Source organism: Chiloscyllium punctatum, chromosome 38, assembly GCF_047496795.1.
Source record: "Chiloscyllium punctatum isolate Juve2018m chromosome 38, sChiPun1.3, whole genome shotgun sequence".
NCBI lineage: Eukaryota > Metazoa > Chordata > Chondrichthyes > Orectolobiformes > Hemiscylliidae > Chiloscyllium > Chiloscyllium punctatum.
The window spans coordinates 23842099-23857526 of record NC_092776.1 but is presented as its reverse complement, the minus strand read 5'-3'; the positions used below and the strand labels follow the sequence as shown (position 1 = coordinate 23857526).

At 38.0% G+C, this 15428-nt stretch overlaps 1 protein-coding gene across 2 annotated transcripts in view; it reads left to right on the top strand.

The window, feature by feature from the left end:
• tdrd1 (tudor domain containing 1) overlaps positions 1-15428 on the top strand; it is a 94396-nt gene that overhangs the window by 35433 nt on the left and 43535 nt on the right. For both annotated transcript variants that reach the window (XM_072557371.1, XM_072557370.1), the window contains exons 7-13: positions 1408-1494; positions 6119-6301; positions 9168-9311; positions 10198-10360; positions 10472-10552; positions 11888-12040; positions 13913-14020. In XM_072557371.1, coding sequence (XP_072413472.1) covers positions 1408-1494; positions 6119-6301; positions 9168-9311; positions 10198-10360; positions 10472-10552; positions 11888-12040; positions 13913-14020 — 919 coding nt within the window. The remainder of the gene's footprint in view (positions 1-1407; positions 1495-6118; positions 6302-9167; positions 9312-10197; positions 10361-10471; positions 10553-11887; positions 12041-13912; positions 14021-15428) is intronic.

The window sequence follows — 15428 nt, the reverse complement described above, 5'->3', positions numbered from 1 at the left end:
TTCCAACAGTGGCCTAACCAATGCCCTGTACAGCCGCAACATGAGCTCCTAACTCCTGTACTCAATACTCTGACCAATAAAGGAAAGCATACCAAACACCGCCTTCACTAACCTATCTACCTGTGACTCCACTTTCAAGGAGCTATGAACCTGCACAACAAGGTCTCTTTGTTCAGCAACACTCCCTAGGACCTTACCATTAAGTGTATAAGTCCTGCTAAGATTTGCTTTCCCAAAATGCAGCACCTCTCATTTATCTGAATTAAACTCCACCTGCCACTTCTCAGCCCATTGGCCCATCTGGTCAAGATCCTGTTGTCATCTGAGGTAACCCTCTTCGCTGTCCACTACACATCCAATTTTGGTGTCATCTGCAAACTTACTAACTGTACTTCTTATGCTCGCATCCAAATCATTTATGCAACTTCCAAAACGTAGTGGACCCTGTGCCGATCCTTGTGGCACTCCACTGGTCACAGATCTCCAGTCTGAAAAACAACCCTCCACCACCACCCTCTGTCTTCTACCTTTGAGCCATGCAAGGAAAGATTGCACAAATTGGGCTTATTCACCTCTGAGGTGAGAAGATTGAGCTGGCTTGTTGAGTTCAAAATTATGAACAATTTTGACAGGATAAAGAAGAATTTTCTGTTTTTGTTTCCTGAATGTTAGGAACTAGAGTTCCCAATTTCAAGGTTGTCAGCAAGCGAGCCAGGAATGAGATGAGGAGAAACTTCTTCACTCAGTGTGTCATTAAGATTTGGAGTGCGAGGTTTCAAAAAAGCTGTATAAATTTTTGGAATTGATGAATTTAGAAGGCTACAGAAATAGGATTGGAGAATGAGATTAGCGGAATAGCTCTTTTGAGAAACAGGTACAGAGATGATGACTTGAATGGCTTCCTGTACCATAAAATTCTCTGCTTCTGTATCTTGCTCGAATCTCTCCATCATTTGAGTTCTTTGTGGTTTTTGTGTATGTTTTAGTTCACTTTCTGTCTTGCATGAATTCAATTACTTCCTATCATACCTAAATACTTTCCCCCCATGTGACCTTCACAACATATATTCATAGTCATTCAACTGATTGTTTCTTCCAATTCTAATAAGCCATCACTGACATTGCCATGCATTTTGTGTTTTTCTTCTATGTAGTGAAATGAATAGTGTATCAAATAGTGTATTTTGCATATAAAATAAAACATGGGGCTTAACCAAACATTATACCACAGATTAAACCAAAACAAAGATTTTATTGGAATTCTAGAAATTTTCCCTTAAAGCCATGGAGCATATTTTATTACTGTACCGTTTTGAAGCACCTACCAGTTGGCCTTATAAAGCAGTAAACATGTCATAATAATTTGCTCAATTAATTTGTCTTTTCTTGTTATGAAATATTTTTTAGTGTTCAGTTACCAAAACAATGGAGAAAAAGAAAATTCAACTAACTGATCTGAAAAGCATGGAATTGCCAAAAGAATCAACTTTGCAGGTAAATATTATTCCTGTTTTGTCTAATTTCAGCCTCGTCATCATCTCCCCTAAGGCACTGAATATTAACCAATTCTTGAGGTTATGGTTGGACTCAGTACTTCCATTGCTACATAGAATCTCATACTTTAAAAAGTGTTAGTTTTGCTGCCTGCTTTCTTTCCTCTTTTTATTCGTGACCCCTAAGAAAGATGGCAATTGACAAAATGAGTGTCTAAGGCCTCTTTAGTATTAAAATATATGACAGTTCATGTAGATGTAAGGTCATAATGCTTATATAATTGAATTGACTTTGTGAATCTCTGGATTTGCTGTACTCCTTTTTTTTTCCGATTCCAGTTAGAGTTGAAAGAATACTTTCCTCTTGCTGTATGAATCAGACAGGAAAAAAAGGTAATCTTGACTAATGTACCTGTTCTGATATTTAGACCAATCATTACGGGACTGTTTTGAAGATGGAAATACATTGTTTGTTGTGGTCGAGTATTTTAAGCCAGCACAACACAGGGTCTTTCATTCAAATGTCAAACAGTCTTTATACCAATAAAAAACCAATCTGCTGGTAAACTGGGAGACCAATAATACAGAGTTTCAAGTACTATTCGAAGAATGATTTGGAGGTACTGGTGTTGGACTAGGTTGGACAGAGTTAAAGATCACACAACACCAGGTTTTTGTCCAACAGGTTTATTTGGAAGCACCAGCTTTCGAATGAAGAATGAATGATGAAGCAGTACTTCGAAAGCCAGAGTTTCCAAATAAGCCTGTTGGACGATAACCTAGTATTGTGTGATCTTTGACCTTATTCCAACAATACTGTTCTGATTATGTTGTATCTCAGTGCCACTGACAAGATTGATACTATTAAGAAGGACTGGAGTTTAGGACATCTCAACAGTGACACAGGATAGCCATCATAGTGTAATTTAGTTAAGAAATTGAGAAGCTGTTGTTATGTACACATCCTCCAGACACCATACATTCACCCCATCCAAAACGAGAGAAAATCTTTTACATAATGATCAGCTTGAGAACTGGCATACCTCACCCTGATGGGAATATATTGTTTTTGGTCATACAAATAACAATCATTAAGTCTCTCCAGGACTTATTTGTCGGATCCAACTGAATGCTAAGCATCAATCACCAGTCGGATGCTCTCAGGAGATCTGTTTGAAATATTGTTTACTGGAACAAATCTTGTGATTTGCACATCTGCAGTGAAGTGCATTGTGCTTTTGCACTTTGTTAACTGAGTGCCCAAGAATCAATTTACCAACATAATTGCTGCTTGGTTTGAAACCCCCCCCCTTCAATTGTGTTGACACGAGTTGTGTAATGTCACCGTTGGCTCAAGTGTCATTTTCCTCATCTGCTAGTTGTAACAGCTATATGACCTGAGTTCAGGCAGCCTTTTCTGAGTGTACAGATCTAGAGCACAAACCAATCATTACTGTTCTGATTATCAATTTTTTTTTGATGGATGCAGAAAAATCTTGGGACCAAAAAATTCGAAGCAGAAACACATTCCCACAACCCCACCCCATAACTCTTGATTTTCCAACCAAACAAGAATCTGCCCATCTTTGTCTAAAAATTTTCAACAACCCCATCTCCATTGACTGTCTGATGCTGACCGCTCCAAAGCGGCACAACCATGTGATAGAAACAAAACCACATCTTTATTTTGGATGGGTGGCCCTTAATTTTAAAATATTGCACCTTTAGTTCTGGACTGACCCACCAGTGGAAGCACCTCTTCACAAGTGTCTTGTCAAGCCTATTCTGGTTCTTATATACTTTAATCAATTCATCACTCATTCTTCTAAACATTAGCCTGACCTAGCTATCCTCAAGTAAACTAGTTCATTCAGGGTGTCTACCTGATAAACCTATTATGAACTGTTTGCAATTCATTTACATCCAACCTTAAATAAGAGGACTAAAACTGTGCATGATGTTTGAAATGTCTCATCGATGCCTTCCATAACTGACAGATAATACAGTTAATTTTATCACTGAATCCCTACAGTGTTGAAACAGGCCATTGGGCCCAATGGGTCCACGTCGACCCTCTGAAGAGCATCCCACCCAGACCCATCCTCCTACGTCATCCCTGCATTTTTCATGGCAAATCCATCTGACCTGTAAATGCCTACATTCTCTGGTCAGTTTAGTATTGCCAGTCCACCTAACTTGCACATCTTTGGATTGTGGTAGTAAACTGGATTGCCCAGGGGAAACCAGCGCAGACACTGGGGCAATGTGGAAACTCCACTCAAACAGTTGCCCGAGGGTGGAATTGAACCTGGGTCCCTGGTGCTGAGAGAGAGCAATGCAAGCCATTGAGCCATCGTGCCACCCCATGTTAATGTTTGAATTGTGCACTGTGTTGGATGGTGGAGAATTGATGGCACACCGAGGATGCAGCGACTAGTTTCTAAGTCTATCATGTTTTTTCGGGCTGCCATTTATCTCTTTGGATGAATAAATTCACTTAAAGCAGCTTTTTTAGGGAAAAGAAATGTTCAGAGATTCAGAAGGGGTCTGAGATGAATAATGAGAATTTGTGGGATTTCAACAGTTGGCTTTTTTTCTTTTCCATCTTGGTAATGAATTTCAAACTTAAATATATCCAGTCTTAAGTCACATTCAGTAGCTTGGCAACAGTCAGCAATAATTATGACAGCAGCCCACAGCAACACCTGGAGATTTCATGTATATGGCACTTTTGATAGAGCTATCAACCCCTTGAGGATTGTCAAAGTACTTGAAAGCAGGTATATCATCCCATTGAAGAAAACTTTGCTGGTAATAACAATGTGCCCAGCACTCCCACTGGCCTGAAAGGGTTAACCTTCAGATGCTGGTTTAAGAGTTGTTCTGTATCATCGATAAATTTGGAATCTGATGGTGTACACTAATGTTGGTATATATACTGTAGATAAACTATTGGCTTATAACCAGATCTTTATGCATTATCATGTTTTTGTTTTCCACTGGTCAACTTCTTTAACAGCATACCCACTTAAATATTGCCTCAACAGTAGCTGGACTCATTGTTCTCTATAAACAGCTTCGGTTGAATTTAGAATTTGGTTTGATGATGCAGTAAGCTGATTTCTTCGAAATCAACCTTTTCCAACCGCAGGACAACAGACTTGAATTCTAGGTTCTGTCATACTACCACCTCCTTGTCTTTTGTTTATAACCTATATTCCTCACTGTGGTTCCAGACCCACAGCAATGTGGTTGACATGCAATTGCCCTCTGAAATGGCCTAGCAAGCCATTCAAGTTCTACCAGTTGCTACCTGCACCTTCCATGTTAACTTATTTCATAGAAGTGGTGCTTATCAATGATTTCTACCAAGATTCAGATATGATTCAGATATTATTCAGCTGCTTCTGAACCCTAGTTTCATCTATTCTATTGAATGGACAAATTATAGGACTTGGTAGTCACTTCTTTACTGATCTGTACAGGAACGATTTCAAACAGTGGGTTTTGGATTTAGCACAGACACCTTAAAGCTTTCAGTTACTGGCAAGACTGCAAAAAGCCAACTTAGGGTTTCTACCAGTTTGTAACTTGAATTCTACTAAGATATAACAAGATGTCTACTTTGTGTCATACTAAGAGGAATGACCTCCATGTGCGAGGCAAGACTTGTTATGAATATACTGGAAAATAAATATTATTAATCTTCAAATCTTGCTTAAAATTCAAAGTGGGAATATTGCAACACGAAAGACAAGAAATTACTTCCCTCAAGCCTGGTTTCTATGATTTGACAAAGATGAAGAAGTTCTATCTCTGTCAGCATATGTTAATGTGCTCTGACCCTTTTTAAAAAATCATGACATTTGGATCCTTTTGGTGCAGTCATCCATTTTGGAAGAAAAGAAAGGCAACTTAATATCCAAACGGAGAAAAACTTCAGTGTTTGCTGCAGAGGGATTTGAGTGTCCTCAAGCATGAATTGCAGAACTGTTCAAGGCATTTTAAAAAAAACATTCATGAGATCACACCTAGAGTATTATGTACAATTTTAGTCCCCTGCATGAGGGATATAGTTGTATTAGAGGCAATTCAGAGGATGTTTGCAAGATTGATTCCAGGTGAAGGGTTTATTGAATGAAGAGAAATTAAGCAGTTTGATTCTGTACTATCTGGAGTTTAGAAGAATGAGGGCGGATCTAATTGAGATAGTCAGTACTAAAGGGGTTTGACAGAGTCGATGTGTAAAGGATGGTTCCCATTGGGGATATCTAAATGTGAGGTCATTGTTTTAGATTAGGATAGTAGATTTAAAATAGATGAATATTTATTTCTCTAAGGGTTGTTTGCCTAAATTTAAGGAAGACACTGACATTTATTTGTTAATTGAGTTAGAAGGTTATGGAGAGCAGGCAGGAAAGGAGCTGAGAATGAGATGAGGTCAGCCATGATCATATCAAATAGCGGTGTGGGCTCGAGTGACTGAACTGCCTGCTTTTGCTCATAGTTCTTATTTCTCTCTGCATCATTTAATTTTTTTATATATTATTGAACTTGTCACCTAAAGTTTTTGACTGCCAGTTGTGAAACTTCACCATAAATTATTAAATTTTGATTTTTTTCAGGTGGTTGTCACAGATTTCAAAGATCCAAGTGAGTTCCATGTACAAATTCTCACTCCAGAAAACTTTGAGATCTTGCGAAAACTTGAATTATCGTTGAAGAAGGCACTCTCAAGTGTGAATAACATGGATGAATATATCCCTGATGAAGGGGAAATATGTGTGGCCAAATTTTCAGAGGATCAGGTAAAGAGTGCTATAGTTTTATTGATACCTTTTGGAGCCACTGTATCATGTTGGCAGCCAGTTGTAAAATGTGTGTACTTTTTGTTTGCAATAATGATATGCAGTCAGGATATTCTGTTGGACTTTCTAGTTGTAATTGAGCTGAGGTGGTGAAGGTGAAATGAATGGGTAACGGGTAATGAAGGCAATTGTGGTTAAGAAGAATAACAATTTCAGAAAGTATAGTTTTATCTTTGTATCGATCGAGATATGTTCAAAACCCTAGATGGAGTCAAGTTTTATTTTTCTAATGAGGGTTCCTTTTCTGAATGGTGTAATTATTTCACTGGGTCTGTTTCCTAATGGAGTTTCATTTATTTGAGAGTTTGGCTAGTGAAGTTTAACTGCAGACGTACTACAGCCAACTGATCTTGTCCCACTATCTGCATTGCTGACAATTATAAAACTGAGTAGACAACAATGGCAATACTTTTCCAGTCTCTCATTCAGATGAGACTTTCCAAGATTAGGTATGCTAATTGCATGCAAAACAATATGATAACAAGGGGTGTTTAAATGAAAGGTTTACATTGTGATAGGCAGACAAATATTGCAGCAGTATATATTGAAAATGTGCATCAACCATGTGGAAAATCCAATGCAATGACTCTGGGATTTGCCTGAAAAATTTAAATTTCCTTGGTAAAGCACATTGCCTGGAAGCCTGAGTGTTCCCTACTCTGAATTAGGTTTTGAGATTTTAGACCGTTTGGCTCACTTAAGCTTAATTACCCAGAAAAGGTTATATTATTAAAATCTGCTCAAACTCCCAGACAACTATTAAACTGAACCCACAGCTCATTCACTTTCCCATCCACCGGATACCTACCCCAAGCTTTCCCTATTTGTTCATCCATTTACCTGTCACCCTAATCCCCTCATTCACTTACCTGAGACCCTACCTCCCTCCCTCACTTGGCATCTTGGCATCACTATGCTTATGTACTTGGCATCTCTCAGTAGCTTTTGGAGTGACTGTAGTACATTTCAACGACAGAATATGGCACTTACTGCCAAAAAAAGTTTCTGATGATTCCACTGTTGTGGAGGTGCAGGTGTTGGACTCGGGTGGACAAAGTTGAAAAAAACATCACACAACACCAGCTTATCATCCCAACAGCTTTATTTGGAAGTACAAACTTTCAGAGCAATGCTCCTTCGGCACAGAATTTATCGCAAAAGATTACAATGTCATGCAATTAAAACGATATATTGAACAAATCTAGGTTGCTGTTGATTCTTTCAAACCCATTCTAAAAGATGAAGGTCTTAACCGATATCTAGGTTTTATTAAAGTACAGAGTTGAGACAGCTCAGGGAATCCCTTGTGGACTGCAGACCTGTCAGCTCCCCTCATGGTTTGTCCGGGAGATCACACTCTTTGTTGGTCTGGAATAAAGATCTCTTAAAGACAGTTTAGTTTAATTTCAATCATTCCCTTCATTTACCAAAAGCATCACTGTTAGAACATAACACTGATACCTATAAGCCAGGCTAAATGGATTCTATTAATCCAGGAGAGTAGAAATTGCCCTTCTTTCAAGAGCCCTGGCCAGCTACTCCATCATACGAAAAAAGCAAACTATTTTTATACACAGGTTTACAAAGGCATTACTGCAACAAACTCAAAAGTTACCAAAAGCATTGCATGTTCTGAACTGGACAGATAATAGCGAAGGATAATAATTCAGGAGAGAAGTTAATTGATACAGAATTTTGACCCGAGGTCAGAATTAAACATCCTTTATTAATTTCAGAAAGGAACTGCCATGAATGTTATCACTTGATGTTCTGTTTATACAAATTCACTGATGTTAAGGCAAATGTTCTTAATTATCTTATCCTTCCTTACCATAACTTTTTTCTCGTATGCAGCAATGTGTTCTATAATTCAAAATTGCAGTTTAGTCTAAATGTTTAAAGACAACATTTAAGGCTATAAACTTTCTCAGTTTGTTCAGCGTATCATTTTAATTGCATGCCATTGACTTTTTGCTATAAATTCTGTGCCTTATGATCCTGCCTCGCGAGTTGCCTGATGAAGAAGCAGCGCTGTTAAAGCTATACTTCCAAATAACTTGTTAGACTATAACCTGGTGTTGTGATTTTCATATAGCCACTGTTGGCTGAGCGTCCCTGGATTTATAACAATCTGAGAACCTGGGCCAAAAAGTCCATTATAATGTATGAATTATAATGTGCTTTCTATTACTCCCATTAGGTGGTGCCCATGCATTCTGTATATACAGCAAGCTGTAGTGTGCAGAGGAAGAAGCTATTATTCTTTTCAGGTCTGATATTCAGGACTAGGAATGGGGTATTGGGGCTGCAAGTGGCAATAACTAGCTTGGGTAAAGTGATGATTTGTTTCTTTAATTGATTTTTAAAGTATAGACAGCCTTTGATTTAGCCTAATAAACTTGTTACACCTTAAGTGTATGTGGATCTGAAAAACTAACCTTTGATAAAAAGTCTAATGTTAGTTACATCCCTCAGAATGCATGTATCAATGGTTTACTGCTTATTTCAGTTTAGTGTAAGGCACATACGCTTTCTGACCTTGTCCAATATGGCAGGTACGTTACGAGCAAAAATTCCATGCAGTTTCAAGTCTCCATATTGAGGCATTGGTAGCTCTATCTGTGATAAGAAATTGTCTACTGTGCAGATCAAAATCTATGCCTTTCTATTTTGGATATATTTGCTTGCACTTTATTTTCTACCCAGTTTTCAGCAAAAAGTAGAAGAAATGATATCGGAAATATTAAGTAATTATATACTTGTTTACTCGAGTTTTAATTTATTTCTAACCCTTGTATTCCTCTAGAAGTGGTATCGTGCATTAGTTCATGATGTGAATGTGGCACATAAAAAGGCACATGTTTTATACATTGACTATGGAAATAGGGAAACTGTCCCACTAAATAAAATTCGGCCACTGGACCTAGAAATGGCTCTTTCGCCACCTTGTGTAAGTTGTCTGAAATACTAACTAACTTGAAGTCAATATTTTCTATGCATTTGTTGAAGTTAAATTTTAAGATTCAAAAAGCTATGTCGGTCATATTTTGTGACTTTGAGGCCATGAAACTGTCTGTCTGTTTTATAACATTTAAAAGCCAAACTGAGCAAATGATTTAACTTCTGTTTAGTGTCCACAGCATTGTACCTTTATTCTCAAATTCTGCTGTAACCAAATCTACATTTCACTTCCACTGCATGTTGAGGCTGCTGTGCACTTCTACTTATGTCTATACATTGGTTAATGCCCAAAAATGTATTGTTTAGGTTCATAATATTTCCCTTTCTTTATTAACAGAAATTGAATATAATAACCTGTAAACTATTCCTCTGCTCTTTGAATTTAAGGTATGCACATTTGTCTTCCTGTGTCTTGCTCTCCAACTCATTGCTTTTCCCTACCAACAAATTCCACTATTACCAAAAAATATTAATCACCTTAGTTTAAACCTCATTTAACTTTTAGTAAGTATTGGCAATCATTTCGTTTTGAAATCCGCTGTGGTGACTCTGAAAAGATCGCAATATGTCTCAAGTATGGTAATAAGATTTATTCATTGCTGTTGAATAGATATTCGTTTTTGGTGAAATTTAAGAAGTTTATATTGTTATTTTGCACATTGGGGGAATGTTATAGTTCAAACATTGTTTGGCAATCATACTTTCTGGAATGGGCTTTTGTAAGCCCACTAAATGGTGCAGATTGTCCTTGTGGTAAAATGTTCTGATATTGATATGCCCACAGTGAGATTATAAAAGATTTGCAGTATCCTTTGTGATGTATTTTGTTTGTTAAAATGTGTAACATATTGCAAAATCCAATTTTTGGTTTCTAGGCGGTGAAGTGTTGTGTTGCAAATGTCTCTCAGCTTAGTAGCTGGGATGAAGAATGCATCAAATTGGTCCGGCTTCAGCTTTTACAGAAGTCTTGCTCTATGACCATCTTGGGGAAACCAAATAATGTCTCATGTTGTCCTGTGGAGATCATAATGCCATCTGGTAATCTTATTTGCAGTGTACATGCTTTTTCTTTACCATATAATTTTAATTAGTTTTAGTTGAAGTAAAGTGCAATTGTGTAATATCTATATTTTATAATTATTGTTACAGGGCAATTGTTGCAGAAGTACATTTTAGAAAAAAGAATTGCTTTAGTTCGAGGAGATGAAGTTGTCACAGAGAGAAATCCTGGTAAGAATGAGAATTTAAAATTTTGGAATTTTAGCAGCTGCAATGGAATGGTCATTTGGCCCATTATATTTATGCTGGCTTTTTAAAAGAGCCATTCTATGGGTCCCATTCCTCATAACTCTTCAAATGAGAATTTAATTTCTTACAAGGAAAATATTCGAGGATTAGAATTAAATTTACTTCTGTTGCTCTTTTCAGGTAGTACATTCTGGTTCATAAGCTTGCATATGTTGTTTTTAAATTTAAAAAAATACTATTCTTCTTTCAGTTCTTACACTTTTTTTTCAGTTTGCCTATTCCATTTGATGACAAATGGATCCTGTGCAAGCTGATGAAGTTCAAAGCGAGCTGCTAATCTTTTAATGGTCCCTTTATTTACAGAAATTGGCATTACCTGTGTCTATCCCCTGTCTACTCACCCAGTGCCACAGCAGTCTCTATTCACACTTCAACTTGATAATATATATTTTGACAGGTGGGGCTTGAACTTTGGTGTCCTAGCTCCAAAGTAGGGATGCTATCACTGCACCATAAAACCCCTTGAAGCATGCTAAGGGATTTTTTTTGGTTCTGATAATGTAAGTATGCACTGCTGGAGCAGGTGGGACTTGAACCTGGGCCTTCTAGCTCAGAAATGGAGACACTACCATTGAGCCACAAGAGTCTGTTCGAAGTGTGCTAAGTGTGTAATTAAGCAACACCCTTCACCTGTGTATTTCAACACTACAATTAACATACCATGAATAACTGGTGCTCTTGTGACTCATTTAAAACAATTTCCCCTTATCTGTATCAAAACCATTTATGATTTTGAATCGCTATATTAAATCGATGTATAATTCTGTACTCTTGGGAGAGCAACTTAGCTTCCCTAGATTTTTGAAGTAATTTTAGTCTATTCTAGATGTTTTTGAGCACAGCCATCTCAACTTGTCCTGTCAACTTCAAAGATTTGGATGCCGACTCCCTTGTTCAGGTTCCTTAGAACCCATAATATTGTCCTAGTTAGCTTGTAATGCCATTTTATCAAAAAAAAATCACTTCATGCTTCTGTATTAAACTGATGAAATAGGTAGACAACATTTAAATTCTCGAAGTCTGTTATGCACTGCTTGTTGTTTACAGCATTTTTGCACTTAATGTAATCTGCAAACTTGTAAAGTGTGTTCTGTACACTTATGTATAAAATATAACGTATAAATATAAAGAACGATATGATACTAACAAATGATCTTGGGTAACAAAATTATTTGCAAGCTGCATAATTAACTGGCATAGTTGATTGCATTGTTCCTGTAATTATTTATCTTGTAATATTGCTGCATCTTTTTTTAGAGCGGGCTGATGTCAAGAGGACAAATGACCATGTTACAAAATGTGAATCTGTGCAGAATTCTCTATTGTCATTTTGTGCGGAAGAAGTTTCTGTCATTGTGTCACATGTTGAAACACCAAGCAGCTTCTTCTGTCAGCAGCTAGCTAGTAGATGTAAGACATTTCAAATAATTTATAGTATTTAGATGTTTCGCAGAATTGAGTAGTTTGTCAAAAGATAGAACAGAGAATTGTGCAAATGATGCTTATAACCATTTTCTATAGCTTTCAGTCCAACTGAAAGTCGAGGTTTGTTGCAGTCCCAATGGGAAAATCATGATATTGTTAGTTCTGTATTGAAGTATTGCTAAAAGACAAAATGAAGCACTTCTTTACTTACTTATTGGAACTAGGAAACAAAAAACAAAACTTGTGAAGGGAGCTTCAATTCATATAGTATGAGAACGTGTTAATTGGTTAGACTATGATTTACACAGAGATACAGATGATGATATTCAAGTTAGACTCAGTTAGACTCAGACCAGGCAGCTAGACTCATTTATGGAGTTAGAGGGAGTATAGCAGGGATTAGTTATGAAAAGTTTCCTATGGCACTGCCCTGACCAAGAGATTTTGGGTGGTGGACAGACTCTGGGGAGTCAGGAGGTGAATTGCTTGTCATAGAACTCTAAGCCTCTGACCTGTTTTCAAGACCGAAGTTTTTTTATAGCAGGTTCAGTTCAGTCTGTGGCTAATAACCACCAGGGTATTTTCATGGGGGAATTCACTGACCATGTTGTTGAAAGCGATAAGGTGACAGATTCTCTTATGTTAGAAATAGTCATTGCTTGGCATTTGTATGGCATGAATATATTAATTGCCTCTTATCAGCCCAAGCAGGGCCTCATTCCTGATGAAGGGCTTTTGTCCGAAACGTAGATTTTCCTGCTCCTTGGATCCTGCCTGGCCTCCTATGCTTTTCCAGCACCACTCTAATCTAGACTCTAATCTCCAGCGTCTGCAGTCCTCATTTGTACCAAGCATGGATATTGTCCAGTTCTAGTTGTGTATGGATGTGGATTGCTTCAGTATTTGAGGAATTATAAATGGTGCTGAAGTCTGGATAGCTATCAGTGCATGTTTGAGCTCACTGCTATACCAATGTTAGTTAACAGGTGGAAGCTAAACCAAAGGTCACTGAGTAGGGGGTTATTGCTGAACCAATGCTGTTTCACAGCACTGTCAAGGATCCGATGCATCACTTTGATTAAGAATTGACAGGGAATGGATTAGTCATATTATCTAGCTGTATGTCTTGTTACCTAAATAAAACTTTCCTCTGCCTTTTCCTTGTCTCCACTGTGCGGTGAGATTATGAAAATTGCTTTAAATTTTGTTTTCACATCATTTCCATTATTTATTGACTTAGCAGTCAGTTTTTCCAGTGCTCCATTTCAGCTTGGTGCTCCTGCTCCTCCAGTTTCACACTTGGTGCATTTTGTTCCCATTTGACATGAAAAAGATGTACATCTGCAGTACTTTGACCAATTGCCTCAATGCTTCATGGTTCCCCCAGGGTCTACATTTATTTAGGATATCTGGTTGGCATGGATGAGTTGAACCAAGCTTGTTAAAAATTTCTGGTAATGACAAGGTTGGCTGTGATGTTCACCACATGGTAGTAAATGTTTATAACTAATGGCTCCTTGATCAGAGGGAATAAAAGCAAAAAGTCTGAATTCCGAGCAAGGGAGCCTAAGTGAGGAGAAACTTGTTCAGAGGAAAAAAAGTATGGATGATTATTGGAGTACGTATCTTGAGGAGTAAGCCATATCTTAGAAATGAAATTTTATATGTTTTAAATTGGAAATTAGTTCTATCCAAATATTACAGACGAGTCAAAATCTAGTGAATGAAAAATACTGTGGAGGTATCTTGAGGAAGAAAATATATAGTATAGAATGTGGATACTGTTAACGTGTACTTCATTTGAGATGCTACTTTGTTATACTTGAGTGTAAATTTCTTCTTTGTATTTCTCAATAGATCAGTTTCAACAACTTCAAAAAGCAGTGACTGAATATTGCAATAGCATAAGTCCTGTACCAAGTTTTAGGCCTTCTGTTGGAGAGATTTGCTGTGCCCAGTTCACAGGTAAGATGAAATCAACATTTTTCATAATTGATGTGGTTGAATTCTGGATAAATATCTAGTTTTACTTTTAAGCTCTTTTTTTGTTCATGTTCTCTTACACATATGTACAGAAAAATTTAACCTCAACATTCCTTTTAATGGAATTTCCTTTAGTTCAGAAAGTATGCAAGTGTTGTAATGCAGGTTATTAGTGACATATACTCAAGCTAGTTTCAGAAACGAGAAATTACTTTCAACAGAGCACTTCCACTGAATTTGTCAATTTATTGCCATTCTTAGAACATAGAACATAGAACATAGAACAATACAGCACAGAACAGGCCCTTCGGCCCACGATGTTGTGCCGAACTTCTATCCTAGATTAAGCACCCATCCATGTACCTATCCAAATGCCGCTTAAAGGTCGCCAATGAATCTGACTCTACCACTCCCTCGGGCAGCGCATTCCATGCCCCCACCACTCTCTGGGTAAAGAACCCACCCCTGACATCTCCCCTATACCTTCCACCCTTCACCTTAAATTTATGTCCCCTTGTAACACTCTGTTGTACCCGGGGAAAAAGTTTCTGACTGTCTACTCTATCTATTCCTCTGATCATCTTATAAACCTCTATCAAGTCACCCCTCATCCTTCGCCGTTCCAACGAGAAAAGGCCGAGAACTCTCAACCTATCCGCGTACGACCTACTCTCCATTCCAGGCAACATCCTGGTAAATCTTCTCTGCACCCTCTCCAAAGCTTCCACATCTTTCCTAAAGTGAGGCGACCAGAACTGCACACAGTACTCCAAATGTGGCCTAACCAAAGTCCTGTACAGCTGCAACATCACCTCACGACTCTTGAATTCAATCCCTCTGCTAATGAACGATAATACTCCATAGGCCTTCTTACAAATTCTATCCACCTGAGTGGCAACCTTCAAAGATCTATGTACATAGACCCCAAGATCCCTCTGTTCCTCCACCTGACTAAGAACCCTACCATTTAACCCTGTATTCCGCATTCTTATTTGTTCTTCCAAAATGGACAACCTCACACTTGGCAGGGTTGAACTCCATCTGCCACTCCTCAGCCCAGCTCTGCATCATATCTAAGTCCCTCTGCAGCCGACAACAGCCCTCCTCACTGTCCACAACTCCACTTATCTTTGTATCATCTGCAAATTTACTGACCCACCCTTCGACTCCCTCCTCTAAGTCATTAATAAAAATTACAAACAGCAGAGGACCCAGAACTGATCCCTGCGGAACTCCACTTGTAACTGGACTCCATGCTGAATATTTACCATCTACCACCACTCTCTGACTTTGACCGGTTAGCCAGTTTTCTATCCAATTGGCCAAATTTCCCTCTATCCCATGCCTCCTGACTTTCCACATAAGCCTACCATGGGGAACCTTATCAAAT